At 35.8% G+C, this 13,638-nt stretch overlaps 1 protein-coding gene across 24 annotated transcripts in view; it reads left to right on the top strand.

Annotated features, from left to right (window-relative positions):
• The window catches only part of LOC128703620 (calpain clp-1), a 248,795-nt gene that overhangs the window by 79,239 nt on the left and 155,918 nt on the right, over positions 1–13,638 (top strand). For 20 of the 24 annotated variants that reach the window (XM_070101147.1, XM_070101144.1, XM_070101146.1 and 17 more), the window contains 9 exons: positions 2,332–2,424; positions 7,144–7,230; positions 7,568–7,657; positions 8,060–8,152; positions 8,300–8,398; positions 8,682–8,783; positions 9,235–9,324; positions 11,444–11,536; positions 12,104–12,181. In XM_070101147.1, the coding sequence (XP_069957248.1) occupies positions 2,332–2,424; positions 7,144–7,230; positions 7,568–7,657; positions 8,060–8,152; positions 8,300–8,398; positions 8,682–8,783; positions 9,235–9,324; positions 11,444–11,536; positions 12,104–12,181 (825 nt within the window). The remainder of the gene's footprint in view (positions 1–2,331; positions 2,425–7,143; positions 7,231–7,567; positions 7,658–8,059; positions 8,153–8,299; positions 8,399–8,681; positions 8,784–9,234; positions 9,325–11,443; positions 11,537–12,103; positions 12,182–13,638) is intronic. The other 4 variants (XM_070101155.1, XM_070101156.1, XM_070101166.1 and 1 more) reach the window with 4 other exon arrangements.

Raw genomic sequence — 13,638 nt, forward strand, 5'->3', positions numbered from 1 at the left:
TTTACACTACCGTTTTTAAACTGCAACATTAACACCCCTCCTTCAGAGTGCAGGCACTGTACTTCCCATCTCCAGGACTCAAGTCCAGCCTGCCGGTTTCCATGAACCCCTTCATAAATGTTACTTTGCTCACACTCCAACAGCACGTCAAGTATTAAAAACCATTTGTCTCAATTCACTCCTATCAAACACGCTCACACATGCCTGCTGGAAGTCCAAGCCCCTCGCACACAAAACCTCCTTTACCCCCTCCCTCCAACCTTTCCGAGGCCGACCCCTACCCCGCCTTCCTTCCACTACAGACTGATACACTCTTGAAGTCATTCTGTTTCACTCCATTCTCTCTACATGTCCGAACCACCTCAACAACCCTTCCTCAGCCCTCTGGACAACAGTTTTGGTAATCCCGCACCTCCTCCTAACTTCCAAACTACGAATTCTCTGCATTATATTCACACCACACATTGCCCTCAGACATGACATCTCCACTGCCTCCAGCCTTCTCCTTGCTGCAACATTCATCACCCATGCTTCACACCCATATAAGAGCGTTGGTAAAACTATACTCTCATACATTCCCCTCTTTGCCTCCAAGGACAAAGTTCTTTGTCTCCACAGACTCCTAAGTGCACCACTCACCCTTTTCCCCTCATCAATTCTATGGTTCACCTCATCTTTCATAGACCCATCCGCTGGCACGTCCACTCCCAAATATCTGAATACATTCACCTCCTCCATACTCTCTCCCTCCAGTCTGATATCCAATCTTTCATCATCTAATCTTTTTGTTATCCTCATAACCTTACTCTTTCCTGTATTCACTTTTAATTTTCTTCTTTTGCATACCCTACCAAATTCATCCACCAATATCTGTAACTTCTCTTCAGAATCTCCCAAGAGCACAGTGTCATCAGCAAAGAGCAACTGTGACAACTCCCACTTTGTGTGATTCTTTATTTTTTAACTCCACGCCTCTTGCCAAGACTCTCGCATTTACTTCTCTTACAACCCCATCTATAAATACAGTGGACCCCCGGTTAACGATATTTTTTCACTACAGAAGTATGTTCAGGTGCCAGTACTGACTGAATTTGTTCCCATAAGAAATATTGTGAAGTAGATTAGTCCATTTCAGACCCCCAAACATACACGTACAGACGCACTTACATAAATACACTTACATAATTGGTCGCATTCGGAGGTAATCGTTATGCGGGGGTCCACTGTATATTAAACAACCACGGTGACATCACACATCCTTGTCTAAGGCCTACTTTTACTGGGAAATAATTTCCCTCTTTCCTACATACTCTAACTTGAGCCTCACTATCCTCGTAAAAACTCTTCACTGCTTTCAGTAACCTACCTCCTATTCCATACACCTGCAACATCTGCCACATTGCCCCCCCTATCCACCCTGTCACACACCTTTTCCAAATCCATAAATGCCACAAAGACCTCTTTAGCCTTATCTAAATACTGTTCACTTATATGTTTCACTGTAAACACCTGGTCCACACACCCCCTACCTTTCCTAAAGCCTCCTTGTTCATCTGCTATCCTATTCTCCAGCCTACTCTTAATTCTTTCAATAATAACTCTACCATACACTTTACCAGGTATACTCAACAGACTTATCCCCCTATAATTTTTGCACTCTCTTTTGTCCCCTTTGCCTTTATACAAAGGAACTATGCATGCTCTCTACCAATCCCTAGGTACCTTACCCTCATCCATACATTTATTAAATAATTGCACCAACCACTCCAAAACTATATCCCCTCCTGCTTTTAACATTTCTATCTTTATCCCATGGGGAAAATTAATTCGACTTTCGATATTTTCGACATTCGATAGCTCTCAGGAACAGATTAGTATCGAATGTCGAGGGTCCACTGTATTTCAACTTATCAATGACCCATTTATAATCCTGGAATTATCTCAGGAACTCATAGTACAAACTATAATTATGTATCGCTCATGTCTGTAACTGCAGATTGGCATTTATAAAACAATTATATTCTCAGTATATCATTTGGATCTTGTTTGTAAGTGTGGGTAGATGTTTCTAAGTTTTGAATCCCCTGTATTTTTAATGTAATGTTGCTATAATAATGCTGAATTAAATGCTATATGCAATATACTTATTACAAATATTATATACATGTATTAGTTTAAATTCTCATTTTATTTTTTCATGAATGGTTAAACTATAATTGTTAAGTATTTTTAAGCTTATTGTAAAGTACTTTGCTACCTAAGGAAATGAGTCTCATTGGTATAGCACCAGACTTCATGGCCCAGCCGTAAATTATATTTTTCCTATACTAGCAACAGTCAGGATTCCGTTGGCAGTGAGAAGGCAGGAGTCAGTGACACAGTCATCGCAAATTTGGCAGCTAATGCTGTTCGTGAATATATGAGGTATTTTATACAATCAAACTGCACTTCAGCTCTTAACATAGATGCAGTGGGGTAGTCAATCTTAGGTCATTCGTATTCCACAATGCACACTGTGTACACAAATTGGTTTATTGACAGTGCTTGGAAAACTGACATATTTTGTTTCCATTATACAGTTAGGAGCATATTTAGTTCAAAGTATTAGTTTTAAAATTTTGTTTCACATAATGAAGACTTAGGATACAGTGTTAAATTATAGTGATCTAAGTGGCTGCCCCTAATAGTCATTACGTCTAGCGCATTTATGTTAGTTTCGCTGCTTGCTTATGCCAGGTATCAGTAATGGGCCTGATACTGTACTGCAATACAATATTATGTTATTTCTAAATGCGTTTTGCCTGTAATGTTTTGGTTTTAGTTTTCTTGGGAAATCTATACCAATAAATTCTTCAAATCTAGTCTATTAACCCTTTCACTGTCTCCCACATAGATCTATGTTATTGACACCAGTGTCACTCACATACATCTACATCTTAATTACAACACCCTTAAATAAGCTGTGAGTGGTACATTTTGGTTTAGGCATCAGTGAATGGGTGGGTGTGCACGGTATAAGAATCCTGCCCCACGCAGTGCATGAAGCGAAAGGCAAATCTCTGACCTTGTGTTTGGATTAAAATAGTGACCTTAGGGTGTTTTCTAAGGGTAGTTTTATGGCTTTAGTGGCTGAAAGACATATTAGGCAAGCATTGATGATTTTATTAGGTTTCAGACCAGAAGTATCTTGAAATAGACCTCAGAATGGCATTTTTTTTTTTTTTTTTTACCTGAGGAAAGGTAGGGCCTTTCTAGCCCTTTTCTTCCAGTCTATATTATGGAGTTGTACTAGGTCTTCTTCAATTATTGGGAAAGCCTAAACCATGGTCAGTCATTTTTTTATTATATTTTATTATCTGAGAAATAGAGTAAAGCCTCATTTTTTTTTTGTGTGAGATGATGGATTCAAAATGGATGGCCTTGGGATTTGATTAATGAAAGGTTGGTTTAGTGGCTGGAATGCCTACAGTATTTATTGTTGGCTGTTTTTAAACTGGAATTTGTTGAATTTTATGTAAAGTTGGCCAAATTACCAACTTTCTATGCACTTCATAGGGGTAGTTCTAATCTGATCATTAATGAACAGTTTCTTGCATTTAATAAACAGAATGGAAGGAATACTATCAAAATAGCTAGAAATTGTGCTGAAATGAGCACTGGAATTGGGTTTAAAGAGGACTCCAATTGGGCAAAATCTCCATTGCACAAATTGCACCTAGGCAGCCGACTTCATGCCTGTGTAACTCTGTGAGTTTCCCTTAAAATTTCACATATTTGATGCTATTACCTTCAGAAAGAGATTTGTTGCCATTTCAGAAGATAAAATTTTTATTATTTTTGGCAAAACAAAGCGACACTATCAACACTTTTACTCTCGTGGGTTTGGCGCTTCTTTTTTATTATAATAATAATAATATCAGCACTTTCAATTTTGGGGGTTGTGACAGTGAAAGGATTAAAATCTCAGAATCATACCCTAGTGGTTTACACTAGCTAAAGGAATGAAGGTGGCTCATAGGTTAAAATATACCCTGTCTTCACACTTTTAATTGAACTTTAGAAAAATGCTTTGGTGTATTAGACAGTCACAGTATGCTGCAGCATGAAGCTTTCTTTTGGTTCATTCTGTAGCTGACAAATAATTATTTAAGTGTATTATCCCAGTGTCTAAAATAAATATGGGAGATTGGTTAATACAAAGAACTTTTAGTAAGTCTAATATGATAATGCATGTTTGATTTTATGATATTATTGGACACTTTACACTTTTGGATAATATGGAATGTCTTGTTTACAGAAACATTCTAGCTTTTAAAGACAATAATAAATAAGTAGATTTAAAAGATGATGCTCAAGTAATCTTAGCACATGTATTATTATCTTTGTTCCACTGTTAATGAAGCAGTAATACAATTAACTTAATAATTTGTTCAGTAACATTGAGAGGACAGTGACTATATATACATGTGGTGCCTTGTACAAAGTGTATACTATAGCACAAATGCTGACTGTTCTCTTTTTAAAAAGATAAAAAATGACAGTTAAATTAATTTTTTGTTAAGTTTCTCTTTAACTTTAACTGTCAGCTGTCTTCCAACTTTATACTTCTTTGAATTGAAGAGCTGGCTTATCTGGGCTATTTTTATACCGTATTTTCCTTACAACACATTCTGTTGCTATATTTTTCAAGGACTTTCTTTATCATCAGCATCTGATTCTAGGTACTGTGATAACTTGCTATTTCACCTGTTCCAGTCAGATTTGCCAAACACTTGCTGAAGTTATGACGCTTGATCAATAAGTATTCCAGTAGGAATACTGTATGGCATTGCATGAGCTTTGTCATAGAATGTATGGTATTTTTTTTTTTTATCAATCTTTTCTGGATGATGTCTTAAGTGCCTTTACGTTAAATTGAAATTTAAACGCAAACATAAAATGATACTTCCATTGGAACTTAAGCATTGTATCTTCCTGTTGGCTTTTTTTTTATTATTTTATTAATGCAGATGCTATCTCGTAAACTTTTACAATAGTCACTTCATATTAGTCGTGTGGATACCTTAAAATCGCATTATGCACCTGTATATTATTGGCCATAAGACGAGAGTTATGATGTAGTTTCAGCCCTAAAATATTAGATTTTACATAGGCCTAACCATAAGTAGTTCTTCAGAAATTCTTGTGAACCAATTACAAAAATGTACAAATATTTCTATTGAATTGTTCAGCTGTAATATTACAGTCACCAGATATCTGGCAATTTTTTTCCTTTATGAAATTACTTATTTCTCTATGATTTGGAATAAAATGTTTGACGTGTATGAGATAGTAAATAATGTGAGTACTAACATTACTTGCAAACTTACTTGCACGAGTTCATTGTACATTCAGTGCAAGAAACCAGCACTGGAAAGGTTGGTAGTGTGTGTTATCACAATACCTCTTCATCACATGACTATTTAGTGGTCTTGTACTATCAAGAGACTATTACATAATGACAATTTCAAAGATATTCTACTTAGCTTATCATTATAGGATTAAGATTCATTTCAGGATATTTATCAGTAACTCTTGATAAATACATATAGAGTGGGCCCAAAATCATTTGTAGTGACCTCAGCACAAACATCAGTTTAGTGCAATACCTGAACACAACACAGGCCATAGCCTAATTTCTGACCACAGCATTAACTTCAGTCTGCTAACTTCAACAAAGAAAAATCTTTTGAGAACATTTTTATGCAAATAGACTGTGCCTGCACTGTGCAACACAGCAACACCACAACTATTTTTGTGGGATAAGGTTGTGCCATACTTATTTCCATGATGCAGTATATTTAAGTTCCTATTTCATTGCTGCACTTTGTATAGCATGTTATGAATTTAATAATTTTTTACTTTATCTCAGTCATAAGTTGACAGGCTTAACCTGGAACACATATTTTGGTTAAAAAATGGAGACTTATGGCCAGTAATGCAGTCCTGTGTAATAGTTTATCTTTGTAAACCTCATATGTACTCTTAATACTCTTATTTGTTATATACAGAACTGTATTTTCTGTTCTATGTATTACTTACAAAGTTATACTGGTGCATCGTGTATTTGAGTAAGATGAAAGTCTTCTCAACGTTCCTTGGAAAAAATGTTGCGCGCGTTAGTGACACTATCAACTGGAGCACTTTTCTGTTGGACTTCGTAATATTCAATCTGTATTATAATTAAACATTTTGTTTTCATTTGAATGACTGAAGTGTTAATATTATTTTTATAGAAAGATGCTGCAAGAAAAGTGTAATAATATTTCTACTCAGGATGAAGTAAGAAGAAATAGCTGAATAATTAATAATTCATTTATTGCATTTTCTTATTAAATGTTTCTTGTCTTTTTTTTTTTCTCTTTTAACAGCAGCAAAATATTTTTCAAGGTAACACAGTGTGGTACTGTATTATCTTAAATGGTTGAGTAATATGTTATATGTATGCAAGTATTTATGCTAGTAAATTTTAATCATCTGTTAATTAAATTTATACTGTATGAAAATTTAATAAATTGCTAATTTATTGTATACCCAAGGTACAGCATCACAAGTTTGAAAAGAAAACAAATTGAACTGTATTGTTAATTATTTCATGTTCTCCATATGACCTTATGGAGTATGCTAACTTAAGGTGGAGACACTCATGCATAATCATTAAAAGTTATTAGATTACATAACTGGAATGTAACCATATTTTTCCTGTGTTTCACTTTTTCAGAAACATAACCTCTGTGTTTTGAGAGTAACTGAATCTCCACGTATAGTGGGGCTCATGCTAAAATTGTAAAGTGAATGTACTGCATGTATTGTACTCGCAGCATTATTGCTTTGGGTTCTCGAGATCCACCTTAATGTAATTTGCTCCATAATTACATACAATAGTTAGGAATCCCCCTCATTGCATGGGTGAAAATAATGTCACCAGACATGTACACTGAACATAGGTCTGTTGATTTGAGGAATATTTGCTCACTAATTTTTTTTTTTTAAATTTGTAATAGGAGACATATAGCACCCCAGTTTTTGGTATGGAGTTTATTAGGCCTTTGACCTTTGCTTCACTTGTTTTTCACTTGAGTATTTTCTGTTCACTTTGACTAGCGGGAACAAGGGTGGCCAAGGTGATGGCTCTGGTGGTGGAGATTTTGTTTCCAACATGGCGTCGTCAGTCATTGGCAATCTCTTCAGGTATATTGATCACGTAATTAGAGATTTTGGATTCAAATATTCTAATTTAGACTATTCTGTACAGTTTAAAGTATTACTGTAAATATGGATATGTATAACTCAGGAAATCATGATAACAGAATTGCAAACAAATCACAGAATGGGTGGGGTTCAAACCCATGGCAAGTTGAAGGATTCTCTTGCCATGGGATCAAGTTCTATCCTTTCTGTGATTTGATATGTAGCATAGTTTTGAATTTTGTTAATGAAATGGCATACAGTACTAGACCAATAATTTGTGTGCATCATTGAACAGTTTAAAGGTCTGTTGGTTTACAAATTAAACTGCCTGTTATAGAGGTGAGAGTGGCCAGTCTACCACAGAGAGGACTGGCCTCAACAGTGGAATGGTCTCGAGCATTGTGGCCAGTGTTGTCAGGAATGTCAGGTATATTTCTTACGTGTTGTTAACATAACTAATTTACCCTTCAAGGGGGTGCCTTGAAGCTGGTGAAGGGCTCTTGATCCAGGGAATATGGACTACCCTCCTTTTCTCTGGATCTTTCTTGATTACCTTTCATACCTCGAGCATTGTATGATTTCAATGGGTTCAGCTTTTCCACAAAAATATAATAATGATAAAGTATTAGCAGTTTCAGTTCTCCAATGCTTGGAATATGTCATACAGCGTAATAGGAGTATTTACCATATAATTCACATATGATTTTAATGATAATATGCATGTTTTGATCATATATTAGGATTTATTATATGCAACAAAGAATGCAGATTTTGTGTAGAACATTTAAATTTTCATTCCCTAAATGCTGTACTTGGGTTGGCTGTCTAGGGGTCGACCTCAAGCACCGGGAGGTGAGATTGATGGTGTTAATGATGATATTGTGGCAGCAGTAACCTCTTCAGTCATCAAGGAAATCATCAGGTAGCTGATGAATTGATAATGCTTTCTGAATGTGATTTGGTCAAATAGAATCAACATGTATATATAGCTCCAAAATATGATTTGCATAGGTACATTGAGGCAATATAGTATTCAGGACTAATTTAGGTTGTCTCCATTTCGCTATAGTCAGGACACTGAGGGAAAAATTCTCCCATCGAATGATGCAAATGCCAATAGTCCAATCGTCGCCAGTATTGCTTCTAAAATCGTCCAAAATATAATGAGGTAAAATGTACCATTATCTTTTACATTGTATTTAACAAATTAAGTACAGTGTACTATATGTGCAGTAATAAAATTTAATGCTTTATTTTTGTTAGTAAGGCTAAATATTTGTGGAGAAATGCTTGTTTTGGCTGCAGTGCTATATTGAAGTGGTATAACAAAGTAATATTATTACATATTCAGTGAACATTTTTTACTAACAAAAATGTCCCAAACAAATATTACAGATGTCTGTTTTAAATGCTTAAATTGGTTTAGTTCAAATATTAACATCTAATCTTAGTGAGGAGAGTAATGATGAGAGAGTGAAAGCCGTCCAGCGAGGTGAGGTCGACAGCAGCTTCTTGAATGGAATCATCTCCAGTGTGATTAGTGGAATGATCGGGTACTCTCACTGTTATTTTTCTAATTATTAAACTGATATTCTACATGTGACTAAAATATTATTCCTGATATGTGTAGCTAATAATTCTGATACTATACAAATAATTACTAAGGAGTGCATTAATAAGCAAGATTTTTTCCTTTTATGCTTGACACTGGAATTAACAGGTAACTGAATACACACAATTCAGCATGCTACCTGTAGTGGACAGCTGTTGTGTATTTTGCATGATATTACTGCATGACTTAATTGTATTAATTTGTTTTGCTTGCATTCTTATACAGATGCTGAAGTGCAGGATGGAGAAGTGCCAGGATTTTATTATTTTTATTATGTTCTAGAAATGTTTTGTTTAAATCTTATTTGTGTATGGCCATTGCACTTTCTTTCTTTAAATCCACTTGTTTTATATCAAATTTAAATTTGATTTTTCGCTTGGTCCTCACATCAGTGGCCGACAAGGTGGTGGAGGTGGTAGTGGTGGAATTGGTAATGATCTGATATCTGGTATGGCTTCCCAGTACATCGGTAATTTGATAAGGTAGGTCAACACAACCCCCCCAATCCCTTCACTTGCTGATTCATATGCTTAAATAGACTATAAATTTTCGGTGTTTTATGTTGTAAATTATTCTTCTCTGTTCCCGTCACTTGCTAAGCATGCTGCATTGTGCTTGTATATCTGCATACTTTGTTCCCCCTTCTCCCTGATGGTTTCACCTTTACTGCAGACGTATCCTTTCAGCTAATGTCCTTCCTTAACACCTCCGCCTCTCACCCCTTTTCCCTTTCACCTCTGTCATGCAGTGCTGCGTAACCCTTACTGGTTTATCGCTTTCCATGTTTATAGTAATAAATATCTATCCATCTACTTTTTTATGTTTGTATTAACTTGTCTTTTGAAAAGCTATAAAATAAAGCCACATTTTTAATTTTGAAGCAGTGACCTTCAGACATCTATCATTCATTCATCCATTATATTTTTTTATTTTTGTTCAGTATGGTAATTTAGAAATAAACAATAATCCTGAGTAAGAAAGAGCAGCAGCATTTTTTAGCTCATCATTCTTTTCATTGGCTATACAGTACTGACACTTGCACATCATCATTCACAATGATGACTTAAGTGAAAATTATTTTCCAATATTACTGTACCAAGATAATTTTTACTTCTGTATTATACTGCTTGGCAGCAAGAATGAGAGGATTGATGATGAGTTCGTACAATGTTAGCAACCACCAGCCAAGGGTATTTATACTGTAGTTTCTAAGGCAAGAGGGAAAACACTGCCAATGCCACCTGCTGGTTAGACACATACTGGAGAAGAACCATAAGGGCAGCTTACAGTAACCCTATTTAAACTGCAATTTACTGGAATTCTTCAGTAATTAGGCATCATCAAGATTATCCAAATGTTCTCGCCTATTCTCCACAGGCATTGTTAGACAGTTATGGGTTTAGTGCTTCTCTGTAGATGTAATAATAATCAAATATGTATTCTCTGAAGTGTCAACTTTTAGCTAATGGCTGATTGTTGTCCAGATATCATGAATCTTTCCTGTTCGAATTCTTTTGGGTACAGTAGAACTGAACATACATGCACTTTTCCTACTACCTGTTGATGTTCTGGAGATCGCTGCCCCTGAGGCCTGGTCTCAGCCCAAGCCTTTATTTGCTTCCCTAATAATTCAGGCTCTGTCTGGCAGAACCTATCACATTCTTGAAAACAGGAATCTGTTGGAAATTTCCTTTAGGTCATTCTTTAATGATTAATCAAGACCAACTGATACACCCTATAGGCAAAATAAAGGAACACCAAAAAAGTTAAGAAATAGTATTTGGTAAAAAGTGAAGTATTGTGGCAGAGACAGAATAGTAGATCATCAAATGGTACTGCAGTGTAATCCAAGAAAATAATTATCCCGGGAAGAAAGTGGGGTGTGTTTTCCTTCCCTTCTGATAGTGCTTCTGAGTGACCACAATACATTGGTCTGTGTTTATAAGATTGTACTCACCTAATTGTGGTTGCAGGGGTCGAGACTCAGCTCCTGGCCACACCTCTTCACTGAGTGCTACTAGGTCCTCTCTCTCCCTGCTCCATGAGCATTATCAAACCTCATCTTAAAGCTATTTATGGTTCCTACCTCCACTACCTCACTTGCTAGGCTATTCCATTTCCTGACTACTCTATGACTGAAGAAATACTTTCTAATATCCCTTTAACTAATCTGGGTGTTTAACTTCCAATTGTGACCCCTTGTTTTTGTGCCCCCTCTCTGGAACATCCTGTCTCTGTCCACCTTGTCTATTCCACGCAGTATTTTGTATGTCATTATCATGTCTCGCCTAACCCTCCTGTCCTCCAGTGTCATCAGTGTCATTTACCATGGTCACTGAAATATTACATGTCAAACTTTATTTCTATAAAGTTGAGTACAGTATATTATAAAATTAGGGTGATTGACATATATGTATACCTACAGAAAGCCTCTTATCATGCAGTTCATTGAAACTGCATTAGGAAACATGAATTTTGTTATTATTCTTACACATTGTGTGTGTGTTTTGCAAAATTAAAAAAAAAAGTTACATTCTTTTAACTACATTCAATAAATAACTTTCTTTGGTGATACAGTTATATGAACTTTTTTTTTTTCAGTGGAGGAGGAGGAGGACAAAGCCAAAGACCACAAAAGACTGAAGATGATGTTCTCTCTGGTATTGCTTCAAGTGTTATTGGAGGCCTTGTTGGGTTAGTGTTGAAATGTATGATTTTCTTGCATTACAAGTAAAAGCATTTTTAAGTGGAATAATAAGGAAAAATAAGAATGGCAGAGTTATTAACTTAAGAGATATCAGGCAGTATATATTTTATAGTGTTCCTCAGTAAATCAAAATATTTCAAGGGCAGTTATGTTCATGGAACATCTATGTGTATATCTGGTTGTTACTGACAGTCGCTTCGCTCTAATAAGTATGTTTGATACTACACAGCGCAAACAAAATACAGTGGACCCCCGGTTAACGATATTTTTTCACTCCAGAAGTATGTTCAGGTGCCAGTACTGACCGAATTTGTTCCCATAAGGAATATTGTGAAGTAGATTAGTCCATTTCAGACCCCCAAACATACACGTACAAACACACTTACATAAATACACTTACATAATTGGTCGCATTCGGAGGTGATCGTTATGCGGGGGTCCACTGTATTACTGAACAGTGAATTCACTGCTAATTTATATGTGAATAGAATAAGATTAATGTACTGAAGGTCATTGAATGTCTTTTATTGTGTGTTTATATTGACCCATAACAGTGGTGGAGGCGGTGGAGGCAGCCAGCCAACACAATCTGGAGGTGCAATTGCTTCAAATATTATTGGCAAGATTGTCAGGTAAGATCTTATTTTATGTATGATTTATAATTGAGGTGTTAATATTTTCATTTATTTTTCAGTTAAAGGTATGTAATAATGATTTTTTTGTGGTATCTGTTTCCTAGTGATAATTTTATTAGCAGGGTTTTGTTTCAGATTTCATTTTTAATAGGTAAGAGTTAAACATTGTATTTTCTCTTTTTTCAGAGATGTGTAGTTTTATGTACCGACAGTCCCTTCTGTATCAGCGGTCATGGGATCTGGTTATGTCTTTATTAAATTAATTCAGCAATTAGGCTTAATGTAGAACATAGTAATAGCGTGTGACTAGTGTGAACTTTACCTTTCCATCCTTAAATTGATTTGTGTCATCCTTTCCTAGTCATTATTATTCACATGATTTAAACAAACTTGCACATCAGAGCTCATCTTAGTTTCAAGTATTTTGCTGAATATGTAAAGGGAGACGACCGACTTGTTGAAAAAAAAAAAAAATAAGAGGAATTTTGATCTCATTCAGGATTCACTGCCCTTCCCACCTCCAGGACCCGAGTCCAGCTATTAGTATTAATATATTCAGGGAGATGTTAAGTGAATGTATAGGACCCTTTGAACCAAGTGAGAGAGTAATTGTGGTAGGGGACCTGAATGCTAAAGTAGGAGAAACTTTTAGAGAGGGTGTGGTAGGTAAGTTTGGGGTGCCAGGTGTAAATGATAATGGGAGCCCTTTGATTGAACTTTGTATAAAAAGGGGTTTAGTTATAGGTAATACATATTTTAAGAAAAAGAGGATAAATAAGTATACACGATATGATGTAGGGCGAAATGACAGTAGTTTGTTGGATTATGTATTGGTAGATAAAAGACTGTTGAGTAGACTTCAGGATGTACATGTTTATAGAGGGGCCACAGATATATCAGATCACTTTCTAGTTGTAGCTACACTGAGAGTAAAAGGTAGATGGGATACAAGGAGAATAGAAGCATCAGGGAAGAGAGAGGTGAAGGTTTATAAACTAAAAGAGGAGGCAGTTAGGGTAAGATATAAACAGCTATTGGAGGATAGATGGGCTAATGAGAGCATAGGCAATGGGGTCGAAGAGGTATGGGGTAGGTTTAAAAATGTAGTGTTAGAGTGTTCAGCAGAAGTTTGTGGTTACAGGAAAGTGGGTGCAGGAGGGAAGAGGAGTGATTGGTGGAATTATGATGTAAAGAGAGTAGTAAGGGAGAAAAAGTTAGCATATGAGAAAGTTTTTACAAAGTAGAAGTGATGCAAAGAGGGAAGAGTATATGGAGAAAAAGAGAGAGGTTAAGAGAGTGGTGAAGCAATGTAAAAAGAGAGCAAATGAGAGAGTGGGTGAGATGTTATCAACAAATTTTGTTGAAAATAAGAAAAAGTTTTGGAGTGAGATTAACAAGTTAAGAAAGCCTAGAGAACAAATGGATTTGTCAGTTAAAAATAGGAGAGGAGAGTT

The sequence above is a fragment of the Cherax quadricarinatus genome, chromosome 76 (genome assembly GCF_038502225.1).
Source record: "Cherax quadricarinatus isolate ZL_2023a chromosome 76, ASM3850222v1, whole genome shotgun sequence".
In the NCBI taxonomy this organism is placed as follows: Eukaryota; Metazoa; Arthropoda; class Malacostraca; order Decapoda; family Parastacidae; genus Cherax; species Cherax quadricarinatus.